This window comes from Meleagris gallopavo, chromosome 1, assembly GCF_000146605.3.
Source record: "Meleagris gallopavo isolate NT-WF06-2002-E0010 breed Aviagen turkey brand Nicholas breeding stock chromosome 1, Turkey_5.1, whole genome shotgun sequence".
In the NCBI taxonomy this organism is placed as follows: Eukaryota; Metazoa; Chordata; class Aves; order Galliformes; family Phasianidae; genus Meleagris; species Meleagris gallopavo.
This window is the reverse complement of record NC_015011.2, coordinates 173,622,561-173,638,819: the sequence shown is the minus strand read 5'-3', so window position 1 is coordinate 173,638,819 and position 16,259 is coordinate 173,622,561. Positions and strand designations below refer to the sequence as shown.

The following is a 16,259-nucleotide window of genomic DNA, read 5'->3' as shown; positions in this document are numbered from 1 at the left end:
GACAAAAGGAAATAAAGATAATATGATTTTCTTCTCATACATTTAAGACTTGAACCTCACATCCCCATGAAATCCATACGATCTAAACTCCTATCAGACTTTTGAAGATTCATTTTACTTCAGTTTGCACTCTATCGTTCTTTTTTTATTTGCCTTGTTTACAAATAAGAGATGATCCCCAGAATCCCCAACTCCAAACAAAATATCAGTGGCTTCGTAGTAAGACACTTTGAATTTTTCTTTGTAAGGCAATGAAAAAACAGATTTGAAGTCTAATATCCAAGCGGCAAGCCATCCCCAGTGTTCCATATTATTGACCTTTTTGTAGTTCTTGTCAAAAAGAAAAGGAACAAGGCTTTACTGAATTCAGCTGAGTACACTATGGCTCAATTTTGTCTACTCATGACACTGCTGCACCATTTCCTGCAGTTTCTGTATCACAACTTGAAGTGCTGAGAAGCATGGACCAACTGGGAGTAAGAAAAGAAAAAAAAATTGTTGCATCTGTATTTCGTGTTTGCTTGTTTTCTAGTTAAGTAAGAGATTCTCACTGAATTTTTTTCTCCAGATGGTTTCTTTGTGATGTTTTCTCATTTCATTTTTTTTTTTAATCCTTTTAAAATCACGTCTGACAAAATATGTTTCTTTAATGATTACACAAAGATACTATTTAAAATGATCCAGAACAAAATGTGCAGGGTTTCTTTACAGTTTAAAGATTAGCATTCTGAAGCTAAGTACGAACACTGGGACAAAGACAGTAAAAATACTTTATCTAGGAACAAATGTAAGATTAACCAGGATATGCTAGCACAAAAAGTCATTGCAACTAGAATAAATTGAAAGAAAAGGCAAGGATGGCAACAGCTTTATGAAAAATAGAGAGGAATAGTTTCTATAACAATGTTAGTAGTAAACATAAAATTTTTGACACAATACTGGACACAGAGTAATGGCAAACTTAGTCCGTTAGAAAAAAAGAAATTTGACATTCCCACTGGAAAAGTGAAATCAAAATATAGTATCTCTTTTCGCTTCACATACAAAAATGCAAGTTGTGGTTAAAATTTGTGGTAGTAATGCCAGTGATTAGTTGTATGCCTAGATTACTTACAGCAAGGGATCAAAATCTTTCTGAATACAAGAAACAAACATGACTCAATTGAATCTCCTTATTGACAATCCGTGTCTGATCTTTTCACATCCACAGATTTTTGTAAAGTAAGAGTGATTGAAGAATGTCTCTTGAGTTAGATTTCTAACTGGAACATTTACAGTTGAGCAAAATTTGTTTCATGAGTGATAATTTTTACCTTTTGGAGATTGTTTGATCATTTTCCAAATGAAGCTATACTGGAAATCTAAGGAGAAAGTAAAAACAAGAAGTAAATCTGGATCCAGCAGTGTACAACTTGGCTCTGTCAAGGGAATACTGGATGTTAATGAAACTTCCTCAAATGTTAGAAGCTGAACTTCAAGTTCAGTGAGTGGTTAAGGGTTTTCCTAATAGCGTGTTGGAAATTTGAGGCACTTAGAGCTGTACATATATTTGTACTGATTTAAGTCATAGTGACCTGACCCACCTGAGAACAGTTAAACAGCCAAGACAGACATATACAATGCTTAGAGTCTGCAGAATTGATACGGTTTTAATTTGTCTTTTTTTGTGTATTTTTATTATTTTTAATAGAACCCTCTGAATTATCTAGAATTATCTGAATTGTCTAAGTCTATTTTATAATATATATTTTAGCCAACATTTTCCCCAAAAAGAATGCTACATTTCCAGGTCAGAGATGTACTACAAGGATTACTAGCAGGAGGGATGCACAAGGAAGAAAGGCAGCCAGAGGCATGGTACTGAGATCAGCAGCAGCATTTCTGTAATGGCCACATACATTATGTTTTGTGTTATGGGTGGTGCTGGCCATTGCTGGACCTTTCTTCTCCTGCCACAACTCTTTGCTTCTTAAAGTTTGATCCAAGATGGGATCTGCAGACAGGCAGTCCTCCATCTTCCTAAACTTCAAGGCAGTAGCTTCACAAGGAAACTTACTTCTTAAACCTCCTGGATTGCAGAAAAGCAGGATTGCTAGTCTCACAAGCACAGACTGGAGGGACCAGGACTCCAGTGACTCATTTGGGCAGTTGCTCTGTATAATGAAGTGTTTTGAGAGTTGAAAAATGAGAGGCTGGAGCTGGAAGGAGATAAACTTCTGACTTCACTTGGGATGCGCCTGTGTGCTTGTGAGTCACTGACTGTGTGAAGAGAGAGTTCTCTTGGAATGAGCTGAAATTTTCTTCTCTTCCAGAAAATGAATCACCTGCTTCTGAGTCTGTTTTTTTTTGTTGTTGTTAATGTTTATGCAGTAAACAGTTTTCAGAGACTTTGGTACATTCAAATATGTTTTTTTATTGGTATATAGGAGTCATAAGGGATCTCACTTGGTGTCATCAGCAAACTTGCTGAGGGTGCATTTGACCCCACTGTCGATGTCACTGATGGAGGTATTAAAGAGTATTGGTCTCATCAGTGACCCCTGTGGGACACTGCTCATCACTAATCTCCATCCAGACACTGAGCCATTGACTGTCACTCTCTGAACTTGAACCAGTTCTCCCGCATCACCTCCCTATCTTCTGTGTGCCTTAGCATAACTTCAAGGAGGATCTGCTCCATGATCTTTCCTGGTACAGAGGCGAGACTGACAGGCCAGTAGTTATCAAGGTCATCCTTTTTACCCTTCTTAAAAATGAGTGTGATGTTGCCTTTTTTCCAGTCACTCCAGGCAGCCTTCAATCCTGATGTCACCAATCAGTTCGTTTGCATTAGTGAGCAACAGGCCGCTATTGCATCCTCGCTGGTGGGGCCACCTATTACTTGACTCAGAAAGTTATCCTCAGTGCATTCCAGGAGCCTCCTGGACTACCTACAGCTTGCCATGCTACTTTTTCAGCATATGTCTGGTGGTTGAAGGCTCCCAGCAGGGCGAGCACTTGCAGTCATGATGCCTCCTGTAGTTGGAGGTAGAAGGCCTCCAACAACGGGCTCCGCTTAATCAGATGGCCTGTAGTAGACAGTGATCACGAGGCTACCTTTGCTGCCTTGGTCTCTACCCACAGACTTTTCACTTGCTCATGATTGTCCTTTAGGGACAGCTTTTCACATTCTATTCGTTTCCTGCTGTAGATAGCAATATCCCCTCCCCTCCATCGCTGCCTGTCCCCCAACTTGTTGCCATTGCTAGCCATGCTCCAATGGCTAGCACGAAACCACTAGGTTTCAGTGATGTCTACTGTATTGTGGGTTTCTAGTTGCACAGTAGCTTCCAGCTCCTCTTGTTTGTTTTCCAAGCTGCATGCATTGCAGAGATACTTCAGCTGGGCAATTGATCTTGTCACTTCCTTGAAAGATAACTCCTTAATTCCTTTTAAGTATTTCCCTTGTTATTCTCCATTGCCTTCTCCTATTGCCCCAGCAATCTCTGCCTCATCATCATGGGATTTTGCATGTGCTGCAGTGTTACAAGTGCTTTTCAAGGAAGGATGTCCTTCAAGGCCCCTGCTAGCACACTGTTCCTCTTATCTAGTTGTGCCATACCACACCTTATCATGGGAAGGCTCGCTCTCCCCCATTCTGTCTCCCTTCAGACTTAGTTTAAAGCCCTCCCAAAAAGCTCTGCTAACTTTTCCCCAAGAACCCTTCTTCCTTTTCGAGAAAGGCAAACCCCATCCCATGCCACAAACCCAGTGCCGTGTAGGCTAATTGGTTGTCTAAAGAACAAAGTTTTGGTGATGGCATCAGCCACAAAGCCAGGTATTTAAAAATAAGATCCTTTGATTTGTTTGCATGTCCTTATCCAATATAAGAGGCAGAGAAGATAAGATGATCTGTGCATTCATTTCCTTCAGTCATCATTCCGAAGCCCTGAAGTATTTTTTGATAGGCCTTGACCCATATGTAGCATCTCTCCCTATATGGAAAAGCAGTGAGGGGTTGTGGTCTGTTGGCCATACCAGGCTAGGTAGTTTCCTCATCCAAGCCACAGGAAGACTTCTCTAGGAAGAGGATCTGTGGAGTCTGTTCTCTGTAGGGAAGTATCACCTACAACCAACATCTTTCCTTTTTCAATGATGTATTCTTCATGCTGGGGGAAGGCTTTTCCTGGTTTGATTTCATGATGGCACCTGTGCCACTTGGATTTAGATAATAGAATCACTAATTTTTAGTTCAACACCCTAACACTATTGTCTCAGAAGATAACAGAGCAGGTAACTCATTGCAGCTGTTCTTCAAAAGATACAAATCTGTGTTCTGTGATCAACTGAACATGTTGTTTGTTGGTGACCGAAGAAGCTGTTGAGGTACTCACATACTTTTGCTTGATTATAAGAGCCTGAGACTTGAATATTCCCCCTAAAACTCGCCTTGGAACTGGTCTGTAATTTTGGTCCCGTAAAAGTTGATTTCATGGCTAATTGGTCTTTTGATGAGTCTTACCTTGTGTCTTCTCTCTTTCTTTTCAGAACATTTTTGGGAATGATTTTGGAGAATAATTCATATGCTTTCCTTTCCCTTTTGAGGCAAAATGCAAGATTTTTTTTTTTTTCCTTTGCATAGCTGCAATGAAATATAGAATGGTGTGGAGAATTTTATTGTATTTATTTGTATTTAATATTTTGCTGGGTCAAGTTCTGTCTTTTCCCTATGATTTCTTTAGAAGATATTTGAATATAGTTCTATGGTGAAGTAAAAACACTAAATTGTGCATATTTTTCACACTAAATATGGGTTGTTTCTTTTTTCAGAATATAAAGTTTTGGATCTTTTTTTATAGTTCCACTGTAAACTTCAGTTAATGGAACTAATCAATAGCAAGCTACTGTTACAGCTAGTCAAGAAGTTTTCATTGATGGCATTAAGTTTTTTTCTTCTATCTCTTATTTCTCTGGCTGACCTGACTTTCACATGAAATGTCAAAGAAAAACAGGTCCAACCTAAAATGCAAACTAGTTGTTTGTTTAGTTCATAACAATTTCTAAGGACAAAGGGGTCAGTTCAAGAATCACTGCAGCTCTGATTATGACCTGATGTTACTGTTATGTACAGTAATTAATTTTTCACCATTAATAGCTTTTGCACATGTGTGAGTGGGACTGGTCACATTGACCTTACTTTGTTTTTTCAAGATATTCAACTTGTGAAACACTGGGAAGAATCATTAGTTTTTACCTAAGATTGTAGAAATTGCTGGCAGAGGGTTGCTTTCAATTAAAGGATATACATTTTTAATAATTCAAAATTATATTTTTATTATTAGTGATTCATATATTTGTTTTAATTCCTCTTCCTGTTTCCTGAAATGTGGTACTTTTTAAAAAAAAAAAAAGAGAGAGAAAGGTGTATTTTTCTTAAACTGCCATGAATATCAGATGTAAAATTTTCGAAGTATACAATGTAAATGAGATTACAGAAGACGACGTATTTCTTAATTTACTTTTAGCAATAGCTCTCTTTTGTATCATCATGCGTTAGGCTCCTGGTAAAAATGTGAGGATTGTCTGCACATGGTGAAAAGCTTAAAAGGACTAGGAAAGAAAGATGGGATAACTGTTTTAAATGGGACAAGCTTAAATATTCAGACACATCAAAAAATTATTGGAAACAGACTTTTGGACCAATTTCCTTTTGCAACCACATATGTGCTTTTCCATCATCCACATATTTTAAGAATGTGAGTGGAAAATAAGTATGTATTAGTCTTAAATGCAGATGATAGGCCTCTATCATCAGATAAGTTATACTCACTTACCTCTTCCACAAAGACAATATGAGACAGGTGAGTATATTTATTAAGCTTGGAAAAGAGCTGCTTAGCAAAATACCCCTATACATATTCATTATGGGAAATTGCGCCAGTCTGTTATGTAGATTTATTATTTATTACAAAAGTCCTGCTTAATTCAGCATTTACTAATTGGATCAGTCCACTCTCAATTCAGAACTGATCAAAATGTGTTTATAATCAAACATATTTTTACATCTTTCTTTTAATTAAGTTAGCTGTTATGCTTAATGAAATGTTTTACTTGACAATGTTTGTTTTTCAGGATGGGAAGAAGAAGTTTGACAAGGAAAGTGAGAAATATTACTCCATCCTAGAGAAGCACTTAAATTTATCAGCAAAGAAGAAGGAATCTCATTTGCAAGATGTAAGTTCTTAGAATTATTGACTGGGTCCTTGATGATCATCTGTTATCTGGTTTCCATTACCCAGTTTCCAGTCTGCATGGAGATCATGATAATAGACATGCTGTATTTTATTTATATGAAATGTGATGTTTTCTTGTAGTTATTCTCAGTGTGAATATAAATTCCTGAGTGAGATTAATATGGTTTTCATAACAGTTAAATATTTTAATAAGGAAATATTCTACATGTCCAACTCTCTGTACCTTAAATTGCAAAACTAATCTTTATTGGTTGCAACAACATATATGATTTATATTACTACAATAAAACTGTGACTTTTATATTATAAGGTAAATGTGGAGTACTTGAAATTCAAAAAATGAATTGCTCTTTTTGCTATTTGGTTTATTACTCAATGCAATTATGTTTCTGTTTCACATAAATTTTAAAGTGAAATGATTGTAATGATGCTTTTTATGCTTCTTTTTATTTTTTTCACCTTATTCTGAGATTGCAGTATGTCTTGAAATGGTACCCACAACTTCAGCTTTAAAGAGTCTGTATGCCTAATTCTTACCTTTAAAAAGAAAGAGAGAAAGAAAGAGAGAAAGATGTGAAGACTTCTAGTCTAGTAGGAGGATTCCAGGATTTTTCTGTATTCTGGCAGAAATAATTGTGATTTGTCTTTGAATCAAATTGCACTAAAAAATGCCAATTTGATCTCTCTTTTTTCTTTTCCCCATGAGTAGTTAATGTTGTTTTGGTGTGATTACCTATATCATGGTGACTCTTCATCCTGAGGATACTTTTGCTGATGAAGTTTTCACAGAATGTGTGACTGTCATATACTCACAAAACATAGGTTTTTTTCATGTTTACCAGTTAGTCTGTAATTTGAATTAAATGAAGTGTAGTGATTAAAAATTTCTAATAATGTTTATAATCCTGAATTACCACAGCTGTGTATGTAATCATCAGCTTACATTGGACAATATCTATTTGGGATTGCTTAATTGTTCCATTCATATATCAAAGTTTTGTATATATAGTTTTCACTTTTCCTAAGTATTCTGTGTATTGATAAAGAAAAGGTTGTTAGAGTATAAACAGCACCAGAGAAAAATACAGTTTGTTGCCAAAATGTGGAGAAGTGAACTTAAGCACTGCTTTACTCTAAATAATTTTGCTCTTGAGACATCAGAATGATTGCATTCTAAAAACAGAAATTAAAGTGAAAAGTAGCAACTCTGAATCTAATAAACTGTGGTAGAATAACAATGGATTTGGCTCAAGTATGTAAACTAATGGAAAAACCAGGGCAAATTTTTCCACTAAGTCCCTAAGTGACATCTCAGGATTTAAAATTTTGTACAGAGGCTTTTGCTTTTCTGGATACACCACTTGTAAAGCTCATAGGACATAGCTTGTCATTTCTATCTCCTTCATTTTTATGCAGATGTGTGTTGAATCAGCAACACAGGCCTCCCACATGCAGAAGACACCATAGAAAATCAGTAGAATCATAGAATCACTAAGGTTGGAAAAGGCCAATATCATCATCTAGTACAAGTATCGACCCATCCCTACCATGTCCACTAATCATGTCCCTCTCTGCCACATCTCCACATTTGTTGAAAACCTCCAGGGATGGTGACTCCACCACTTCCCTGGATAGATTATGCCAATGCCTCACCACTCCTTCACAGTAAATTTTTTCCTGATACTCAACCTGAAATCTACTCTGGCACAAATTAAGGCAATTACCTCTTGCCCTTTCTCTAGTTACCCGGAAGAAGAGGCCAACCTCCACCTCTCTAGAACCTCCTTTCAGACAGTTGTAGGATCTCCTTGTTACCAAAGAAATGTTTTGACTGTACCCATACCATAAATAAAACACCAGGCACCAGTTCCTGGCCCAAAAGCCGATGTCTGTTGACTCACGGACTGAGCATTATCACACCAAAAGTACTTCTTCTTTTTAGCCCACTGCTCATTTTAATTGCTGATTTCTTGATACCTCATCACAGTATGTGAGTTGGTGGGTGGAGGGATAGGAAGGGCATAGTTCTGCTGCTTTAGGCTATTTTACGTCTCTCAATCAGGTGCTGATGAGAGCACCATAATTAAGCATCTGAAGTTCGATGGTTTGAACATAGTCTTTAGAGAGTGGTTTACGTGTGTTCATGTAATTGACACGTGCTGGATATTTTGAAAGCCTAGAGGACTGTTGACACAGTTCACGTGGATGATTAGTATTTTTTTTTCCCTTAGTATCAAAAAGCAGCTTCAAAATACTGTCTTTTCACTGCTGTCACAGAGAGCAGAGCTCAGCGCTGCCCCTCCGCTCCCTGTGAGGAGCTGCAGCTGCCATCAGGCCTCCCCTCAGCCTGCTCTGCTCTGGGCTAAGGATACCAGGGGACCTCAGCCTCCTCTCATATGTCTTCCCTCCTGGATGCTTCACTATCTTTGTAGCCCTCATTATGATTTAGTACCTGTACAGTTGTGGTATTTATGGCCTTAGTGTAGGAACCCATTCATATTTGAGATAGCCTTGAGTTATCTCACCAGTAAGTACTGGTGCAGTCTGCTAAAATGCTGTTCAGAATAGAGATTGACTTAATTGGGTCTTTAATAAATACTATTGTGTTGAATAGCTCATTGCTGAAACCAAATTATATTTCTTTAAACTTGAATGTGAAAGCTGAAATTGTCTCAGGTGCTTCTTGAGTGCACTTGTGTGAGTCAGGATCATGCCCCAGAGTAGTAGCAACTGGTTTTGTTGGTATCTATAGTGTTACTTTCATAACATTTTTTTGTGAATTAAAACTTTTAACACAGAGTAGAAAAGAAAACAGTAGCTGAAAGCACTATACATATAGCATGTGACAGTTACTTTTGTGGTAAAGCTCTCAATTCTTACAATGTTGAGTCTTTGATTAATGTTTCAAAATATTAGTATTTTTACTCCTTTTCTTGATTTGCTTTTTATAGATATGGAAAGGTAATGCTAGTACTGAATAACTTGAAAGATATTGTTGAAGCCCAAGGTTTGAAACAGTGCTCATTGTACTGGGGAAGTGGATTAGAATTGTTAAGAAGCCTGCATCCAAATCATGATAGTAGCATTTCCTTAACAAAGAAACAGTGTTAGTTATGTGTGATGCTATTGATGATTCAAGTTCTGCAATCGTTCTCTTACAACAACTAAAAACTTCTTTTTTGATAGGGAAGACAACACCCAGCTTTTCCTCTTTTCCTATATTTGTTATTTTTCATGCCAAAATGAGCTAGAGAATTTACAGAAATAAATGGAATTACATCAAAAATGGCTAAACTGCTTTTATACATGTGCTTGAAATTTGATTAAAATCTGCTTATGACCCAATACCAAAAGCTGACAAACACAGCCTAAAGGGGATTTGCTTGAGAAAATGATTTTTTAATGTAAAGGGGAATCTATATCTCACCTTCAAGAGTTATCCACATACTTCACTACTTTTCTGCTGTGTTTATTTCTCATACCTGTTTAAGTTGAGGATAATTCTTCAGCAGTTTAGGTAGATGTCTTTATTTTGGATGTAGGTCTTCATGTTGAGTGGCATTATTTAGGCATGTCTGGCAAATTTTTCCTTGTAGCTCTTTTACTTGAAAATTAAAATGTGAAAAAAAATTGATATACGAGGGTAGTGGTTTAAATATGTTTGTATTCCCAGAGCACGAGACATGTGCTATGAGTAATCATTCTAAGATTTAATTCTCTATTTAAGAAAATAAAATCTTAGGAAACTATTTGAAGCTGAGAATAGATAAAAGTTTGGTTCATGTGATACTCAGGTATTTCAATAGAAATATTAATTTTTTGTCCCTTCTAGATTACTATCCTATTTTCTACTTTGAAATTCTCTGTATGCCAGGGACAGAGATTCCTACTTCTGCCTTTCTTTCTTTCCTTTCAACCTTTCCTCAAAAGTAGAATACGGAAGTGCAAAGGAAAGAGGAAAACAAAAAACACCAAGGAAATGCCATGAAATAAAGCTGAATAATATTTATTCCATAACTTGCATTTATGTATTTTAAGTAGTTATTTTATTTTTCAGGGAAAATTGAAAACCGTCAGAGAAAATTGAAAATTGTAAAGTAATCTTTACAGAAAGATCTGTTTAATAACAACAAAATAAGGTTTTAAAGCAATCATGAGAGAGTAAAAATATTGTATTTCATTTTGTCTTTTAGGCAGATACACAGATTGACAGAGAGCATCAAAACTTTTACGAAGCATCATTGGAATATGTTTTTAAAATTCAAGAAGTACAAGAGAAAAAGAAATTTGAATTTGTTGAACCTGTAAGTTTATGTTTTATTCTTTCCGAATTTAGAATGCACAAGTTTAAAGATGAAATTTTAATATAAAATAAATATTTCTCTCTCTTTTTAAAATTGTGATTACAGTGCATTTGCATACAGGCAGGCATTGAAATCTTGGCTTCAGCATTTTCCATGGCTATTAAAAGTTTATGTAAGAGTATCATAAATACTGTGAAGTGAAGTGCCAGATGGCTTGGAGCGTGCATAACGTTTTAATGGGACAACATGTGAGGTTTTATCTGTGCATCATATACTGGGTATTTCCCAATATCATGGTTTCGTGTCTGAAATTCTGAGATTTTGGATTTAAATATTCCCTATTGGCAGCATATACATATGTTCTTCTAATTTATACATGAAATAATATGAAAAATTAATTCTTCTGTAGGACAGGTGCACATATTTCTTGTTGATGGAGTCATTTACCTTCAGTCTACTGTGCATAAAAAGAAAACATGCTTTGACATGCCGAAAAAAGGAAGATGAAATTGTACTCTACGGTCCTTATATAGATCTGGGATTTTACATCTGGGATTTCCTTTTGGGCCACATCACAGCCTTGAGATATCTGCTGGGACAGTCAGGACCAGAAGCTGTTCAGCGTGATGTGCTAGCATATCACTGTAGCATATTAGTAGTAATCATACTGTTCATGTCTTGTGGGACTAACTTACTGCTTGCCTTAGTTAGCACCTGTAGCCATTGACAGACAGCTTCCAATGTCATCTGTCCCTTCCTGTTATGCATACTGAGCAGAGCAGAGCATCTTTTGTGAAGGAGGAACGTGACAAGCATAACTTTTCCTTCCAGCTTCCTTCTAACTAACCAAAGATGCACTTTTGACTGAAACAGGTTGAATTGTATCTCTAACACTCAGTGTCATTAAGAAGAGCTCCTCAGATGCCTTCTTTCTATGAGATGAGAATGTACTGTATATTGAATGTTTGGCATTGATGCAAGCTAATGAAACTGATTTCAGCTTGCAGTACTGACAGAAATCCTCTCTTCATGGCATGCAGCTGCCAAGTCTTTGAGACTAAAACTTTGCTTGGATTCCTAAATATGAACATTTTTCTGCCTGTCACAAATTAATCCAGACTGTTTCTCTCTGTCTCCTTCTGTAAAACTCTCACATCCTGGAAAATCCAAGCAATCCTAAACTAATTCTGACCCTAGTATAGAGACTTTTTGCTCTTTTAAAGTAATAGAATCTTCCTATGCTGAGAAGAAACTGTACGTCAGAAAATACTGTTGTGCAATTTAATGTAGTTAAAATAAGGCATATTTCACCCTGTGTGCTAGACAGGAAAAATAAATTTAATTATGTACATTATAGCTTGAAATATTGAGCTTTATCCTTTTGACCAGGAGTTGTCTGCATGCTTTGTCAGCCACCACAGCAACAGCTATGAATCATCAAAATGAAGAAATTATTGGTACGCGAGTGCTGATAATCAGCAGGCAAACAGGGGAGGTTGATAGTAGATCCCGTGTTGTGGAGCTAGGTATTTTTCTCACCAGATGTACTCATCTAGTAAAGAAAATTTACTTGGAGTGGATCAGTTGGTCTCCTGCATGAGATCATTGGGCTGCTCAGTGCAGTGGGCTATTTATTGCATAAAGTCCATTACTGGATGTTCCAGATAAAGGTATGGGAAATACTGTGCTAACTGGGTACTGATAGCCTTTTCACAAAATGTCTTCTGGCTACAGGTGTGTTTTTTTCTAATCAAACTGAATATAAATAGTGGTTAAGTTGTTATATCAGTCAAAATTTTGAACCTTCAGAATTCCTTTTTTTTCCTTTTATTTATAGTCTGTTTCATACAACATCTTGTAATAAAAGCATTCACTAAAATCCATAAGGCAAAGTATGTCAAATGAAATATAATGAGACAAAAAGAAAAAAAAAAGGGGGCTTAAAATAGGCTTTTTAAAATGCCTGGTTTATGTAAGTAGTATGTGACATATGAGCATTTGCTCCTAGATGAAAGTGAATAAGCATAAAGCCTAACATTTTAAAATCAGGTACAAAAAAATTACTACATTACTCATCTTCCTTTGGGTGCTCTAAAGATGTTCAAATGCTGCAAAAAGCCTAGTTTGTGTACATGTATTCCTCTTCATGAGTTCTGCTGTTTGTGGAACATTCTGTTGCAAGGCAAAGGATCTGGGAATATTAGCTGATAATCATCTGAACATGAGCCAGAAGTGTGTTCAGGTGCCCGAGAAGACTGATGGCATCCTGATTTGTATCAGAAACAGCGCATTCAGCAGGAGCAGGGAGGTGATTGTCCTTCTGCACTCAGCTCTGTTGAGGCTGCACCTCAAGTACTGTGCTCAGTTTGGGGCCCTGCACTACAACAAAGACATCGAGTCTCTCAAGTGTATTCAGAGAAGGGCAGTGAAGCTGTGAGGGGTCTGGAGCACAGGTCATTTGGGGAGCTGCTGAGAAAACTGGGATTGTTTTGTATGGGGAACAGGAGGATCAGCAGAGACCTTCTCTCTCTCTACAACTACCTGAAGAGAGGTTTTGGCAATATAGGCCTTGAAGTCTTCTGCAACCTTGACAATTCTATGATTATACGATTTTAAGTGTCACTTAGGTCTAATTTTCAGGTCAGTGTCATGTCTCAAGATAATTCTCAGTCTGATTTGTTGAGTCCTGGAAGGGGATTTTGACAAAATAAAAGAAATACTGTGAGTGAGAAAGATGAAATTGTGATGTCTGTGTGGAAGTAGGATTAGTTCATGACATGAAATACAACTTGAAATTATCTGCTGGTGATCCTTCCAATTTCTTCAATTTGTCTATGCCAGAAGATGAAAATATTCTGGGAAGCAGAGTGGGAGAAGCAGTGTGGCAAGAACTGACAGGTGGGTTAACCTAGAACAGTAGAAGTGGTAAGAGTGCAGAACTTTTCTTCCTGGAGTGCAGTGGGAAGGGACTGTGAGACACAAGGTGTTAATGTTTCACTGATTTTTACATGGGTGAGTAGTTATAGGACAAAAAGAAATGGTTTAAAACTAAAAGAGAGGGAATTATTTACTTGGAGAGAGGCAAGGTTCTAGCACAGACTGCCCATAGAAGCGGTGGATGTCACATCTCTGGAGGTATTCAGTGCCAGGTTGGATAGGGCCTTGGGCAGCCTCATCCCCATGACAGGGGATTGGAACTGGATGATCTTTAAGGTCCCTTCCAACTCAAGCCAATCTGTGATTTTATGAAGATAGCTACCTCTTTGTAATTCTCCTAAGTTTTGGACTTTTCAAGGAAAATAAGTTTTTCATACAGATCATGAATTAGATTTTTTCTATCTTAAAACTAAATCAGTGTTAAAGTTTACCTTGCAGCAAGTTAAAAAATAAAAAAGTGATAGTAATCTATGCTCCTAACTTTGCCGATGTGGGTCCAGAGCAGCTTGCCAGAAATAGTGCAGCTTCATGAGGATGCTGCACTCATTAAGAGTGAACCTCCTGCCCAGAGCTCTACTCTGTCCTGTGATAACAGCAAGACCTCACTGGCCTGGAGGAATCAGGGCACAGAATTCATAAGCAGTAAATAATCTGAAATGAAGGGTTGTCCATTAGCTGTCACAAAATCACGAAAGTGTATGTTTAAAGGAAAAGAACAACTTTGTATAATTGCAGGCGGTTTCATGAGACTTCAATTTTAGTCTGAAGAAACTGGATGTTAAATTTAATTTCCCCTTTCTTAGATTTTCTACATTATTAACTATATTCATTTTAATCTGATAGAAAAGCATCTAATGAAGCTATCTATTTATAAATAAAATGAAACTCAGGAGACAGGGACTTCTGGCTGATGTGCTGCAGGCCAAAGGTTAAATTCCTCTCCTATCCGAAACCTAAGCACAGTCTCCTTCCTGTGAGAATGAAATGACCAGGCAGTCTTGAGGTCAGCGGCTCTTCATAAAAATAAATAAAGTCTCAAGAGGTAGCTGGATTTTGTTTCAGGTTATGCGTTGAAATCCTGGAAGCCTTTGAATAGTGAGTAGCGTTGTGTTACTGAGCTCAGGCCTCACTTTTTGTTTGCATGACTGATTAGGTACTCAGAATGAGGTAACTGTAAGGTATGTCTTACCCTTCAAACTGATGATGTAAATGTTCTATGTGATGTCAGTGTAACAAGTCACCTCTTAACATGTGAAGACCACCTTGAAATACATTGGTGGAAAAATGGAAAAACTGATTTTTTCCATCATTTAAAATAAATACCTTTAAAATTACAAGTGTGGACTTAACAGCAGTGTCTCTTGTAGCATCAGCAGCAAGAAAACCCCACTGTGACCGTAAGCCTGGGGCAGAAGTGTTTGGCTTTTAGATCTCTGTGCAGTGCTATGCTGATGCCTGGGCTGATGGAAGTGGTTAGGATAATGGCTCAAAGCACAGGCCTGCTGAGTGCTTTTTGTTTCCCCTGTCCACATACATCTGTAGAAGCAAATGCCATTCTCAGTATCAGTTGTTTCAACGGAACTAGAACAAACTGGAATAGGACTTGCATGTGACAGACACATTTTTACTTTTATTACTCCTTTTTTTTTTTTTCTGTGCAATCAAAGATTATTTGACCAAGAGATCTCAAATCAAGGCGCTCTGCAAGACACAACTGCCAGAATACCTGAACAAGACTTAAAATGTATTCAAACCTTCCCTTTTTTTTTCTTTCCCGTTTTCATTTTGCTTTTTTTTCTTTCCAATAAATTCAGCTTTGCTGCCATCTAGTGTTAAATCTTTATGCACTCGTTGAAGCTGTTTGTATAATGGAAACTGGTTTTCTTTCAGTATTGAAGCTGAAATTTAAATAGTTTATAGGTGTGTTCTTCAGGAATATCCTTTAAATTGATCTTTACAGTTCATATGTAACCTGACATACTGCATCTTTCTACCACTAGATCTTTTGGTGAAATTTTGTTGTGCTTTAATGTTCTGCTCTGGCTACAGTTTTGCTGGGAACTTACAGTATTCCTGCAATTCTTCTTAAGCCAAAAAGGCAGGGCTGATCAGTAGACTCCTGCTTACACATAAGTTAATCCTCTTTATTTTTACTTAAATAAGGTAAAGTATGCACAGGAGTAGTTATGCAGTTGTAGGAGCTCTATTTGGGGATGGATATGAGTAATTGGATCGGGACTGCAGGCAGGGCTTTAGTTATAATTTGCTTATTTCTTTTAGATTTTATTCATAAGAAAAGGAAATTTGATTTTTTTGAAGAGTTGGAATTATGTTTTAAACATTAAAATTACGGAAATTTATACAGCTGTTTACATAATTGGAGCTTTTTAGGATAAATACTCATTTGGATCTTCTTTGGAACCCATTAAATAACCAATAGGACACTTTAAGATCCAAGTCTTTGGCTGAGATAATGATTTTAAATGGACAGGTGGAAATTACAAGCTAAGATAATTTATATAAGCCTTGAAGTACTTTGCTAGATTGTCTTCATTGTTTGGTAGTAGGATGTGGTTCAGGAATTCACATCCATTGTAGAGAACCCTTGTCTTTTGTACTCAAGGATTTTCTCAGCTCCTTAGGCTCTATGACTGCCTTACTGCTTACCTATGGATAACCATGAGATTTCTGTCTGATGTCATGACTTTATTTCATCCTGCAATACCAGTAAAAAACAAGGGAGAAGTCCCAGCCACGTCTTCACGTTTTTATTTCTGGCAGCACC

General features: G+C 37.0%; 1 protein-coding gene across 1 annotated transcript in view; it reads left to right on the top strand.

Annotated features, from left to right (window-relative positions):
- Positions 1 to 16,259, top strand: part of LOC104917608 (rho GTPase-activating protein 42-like) — a 45,065-nt gene that overhangs the window by 11,385 nt on the left and 17,421 nt on the right. Inside the window, exons 3-4 of the mRNA XM_010729071.3 lie at positions 6,112 to 6,213; positions 10,427 to 10,537. Of these exons, the coding sequence (XP_010727373.2) occupies positions 6,112 to 6,213; positions 10,427 to 10,537 (213 nt within the window). The remainder of the gene's footprint in view (positions 1 to 6,111; positions 6,214 to 10,426; positions 10,538 to 16,259) is intronic.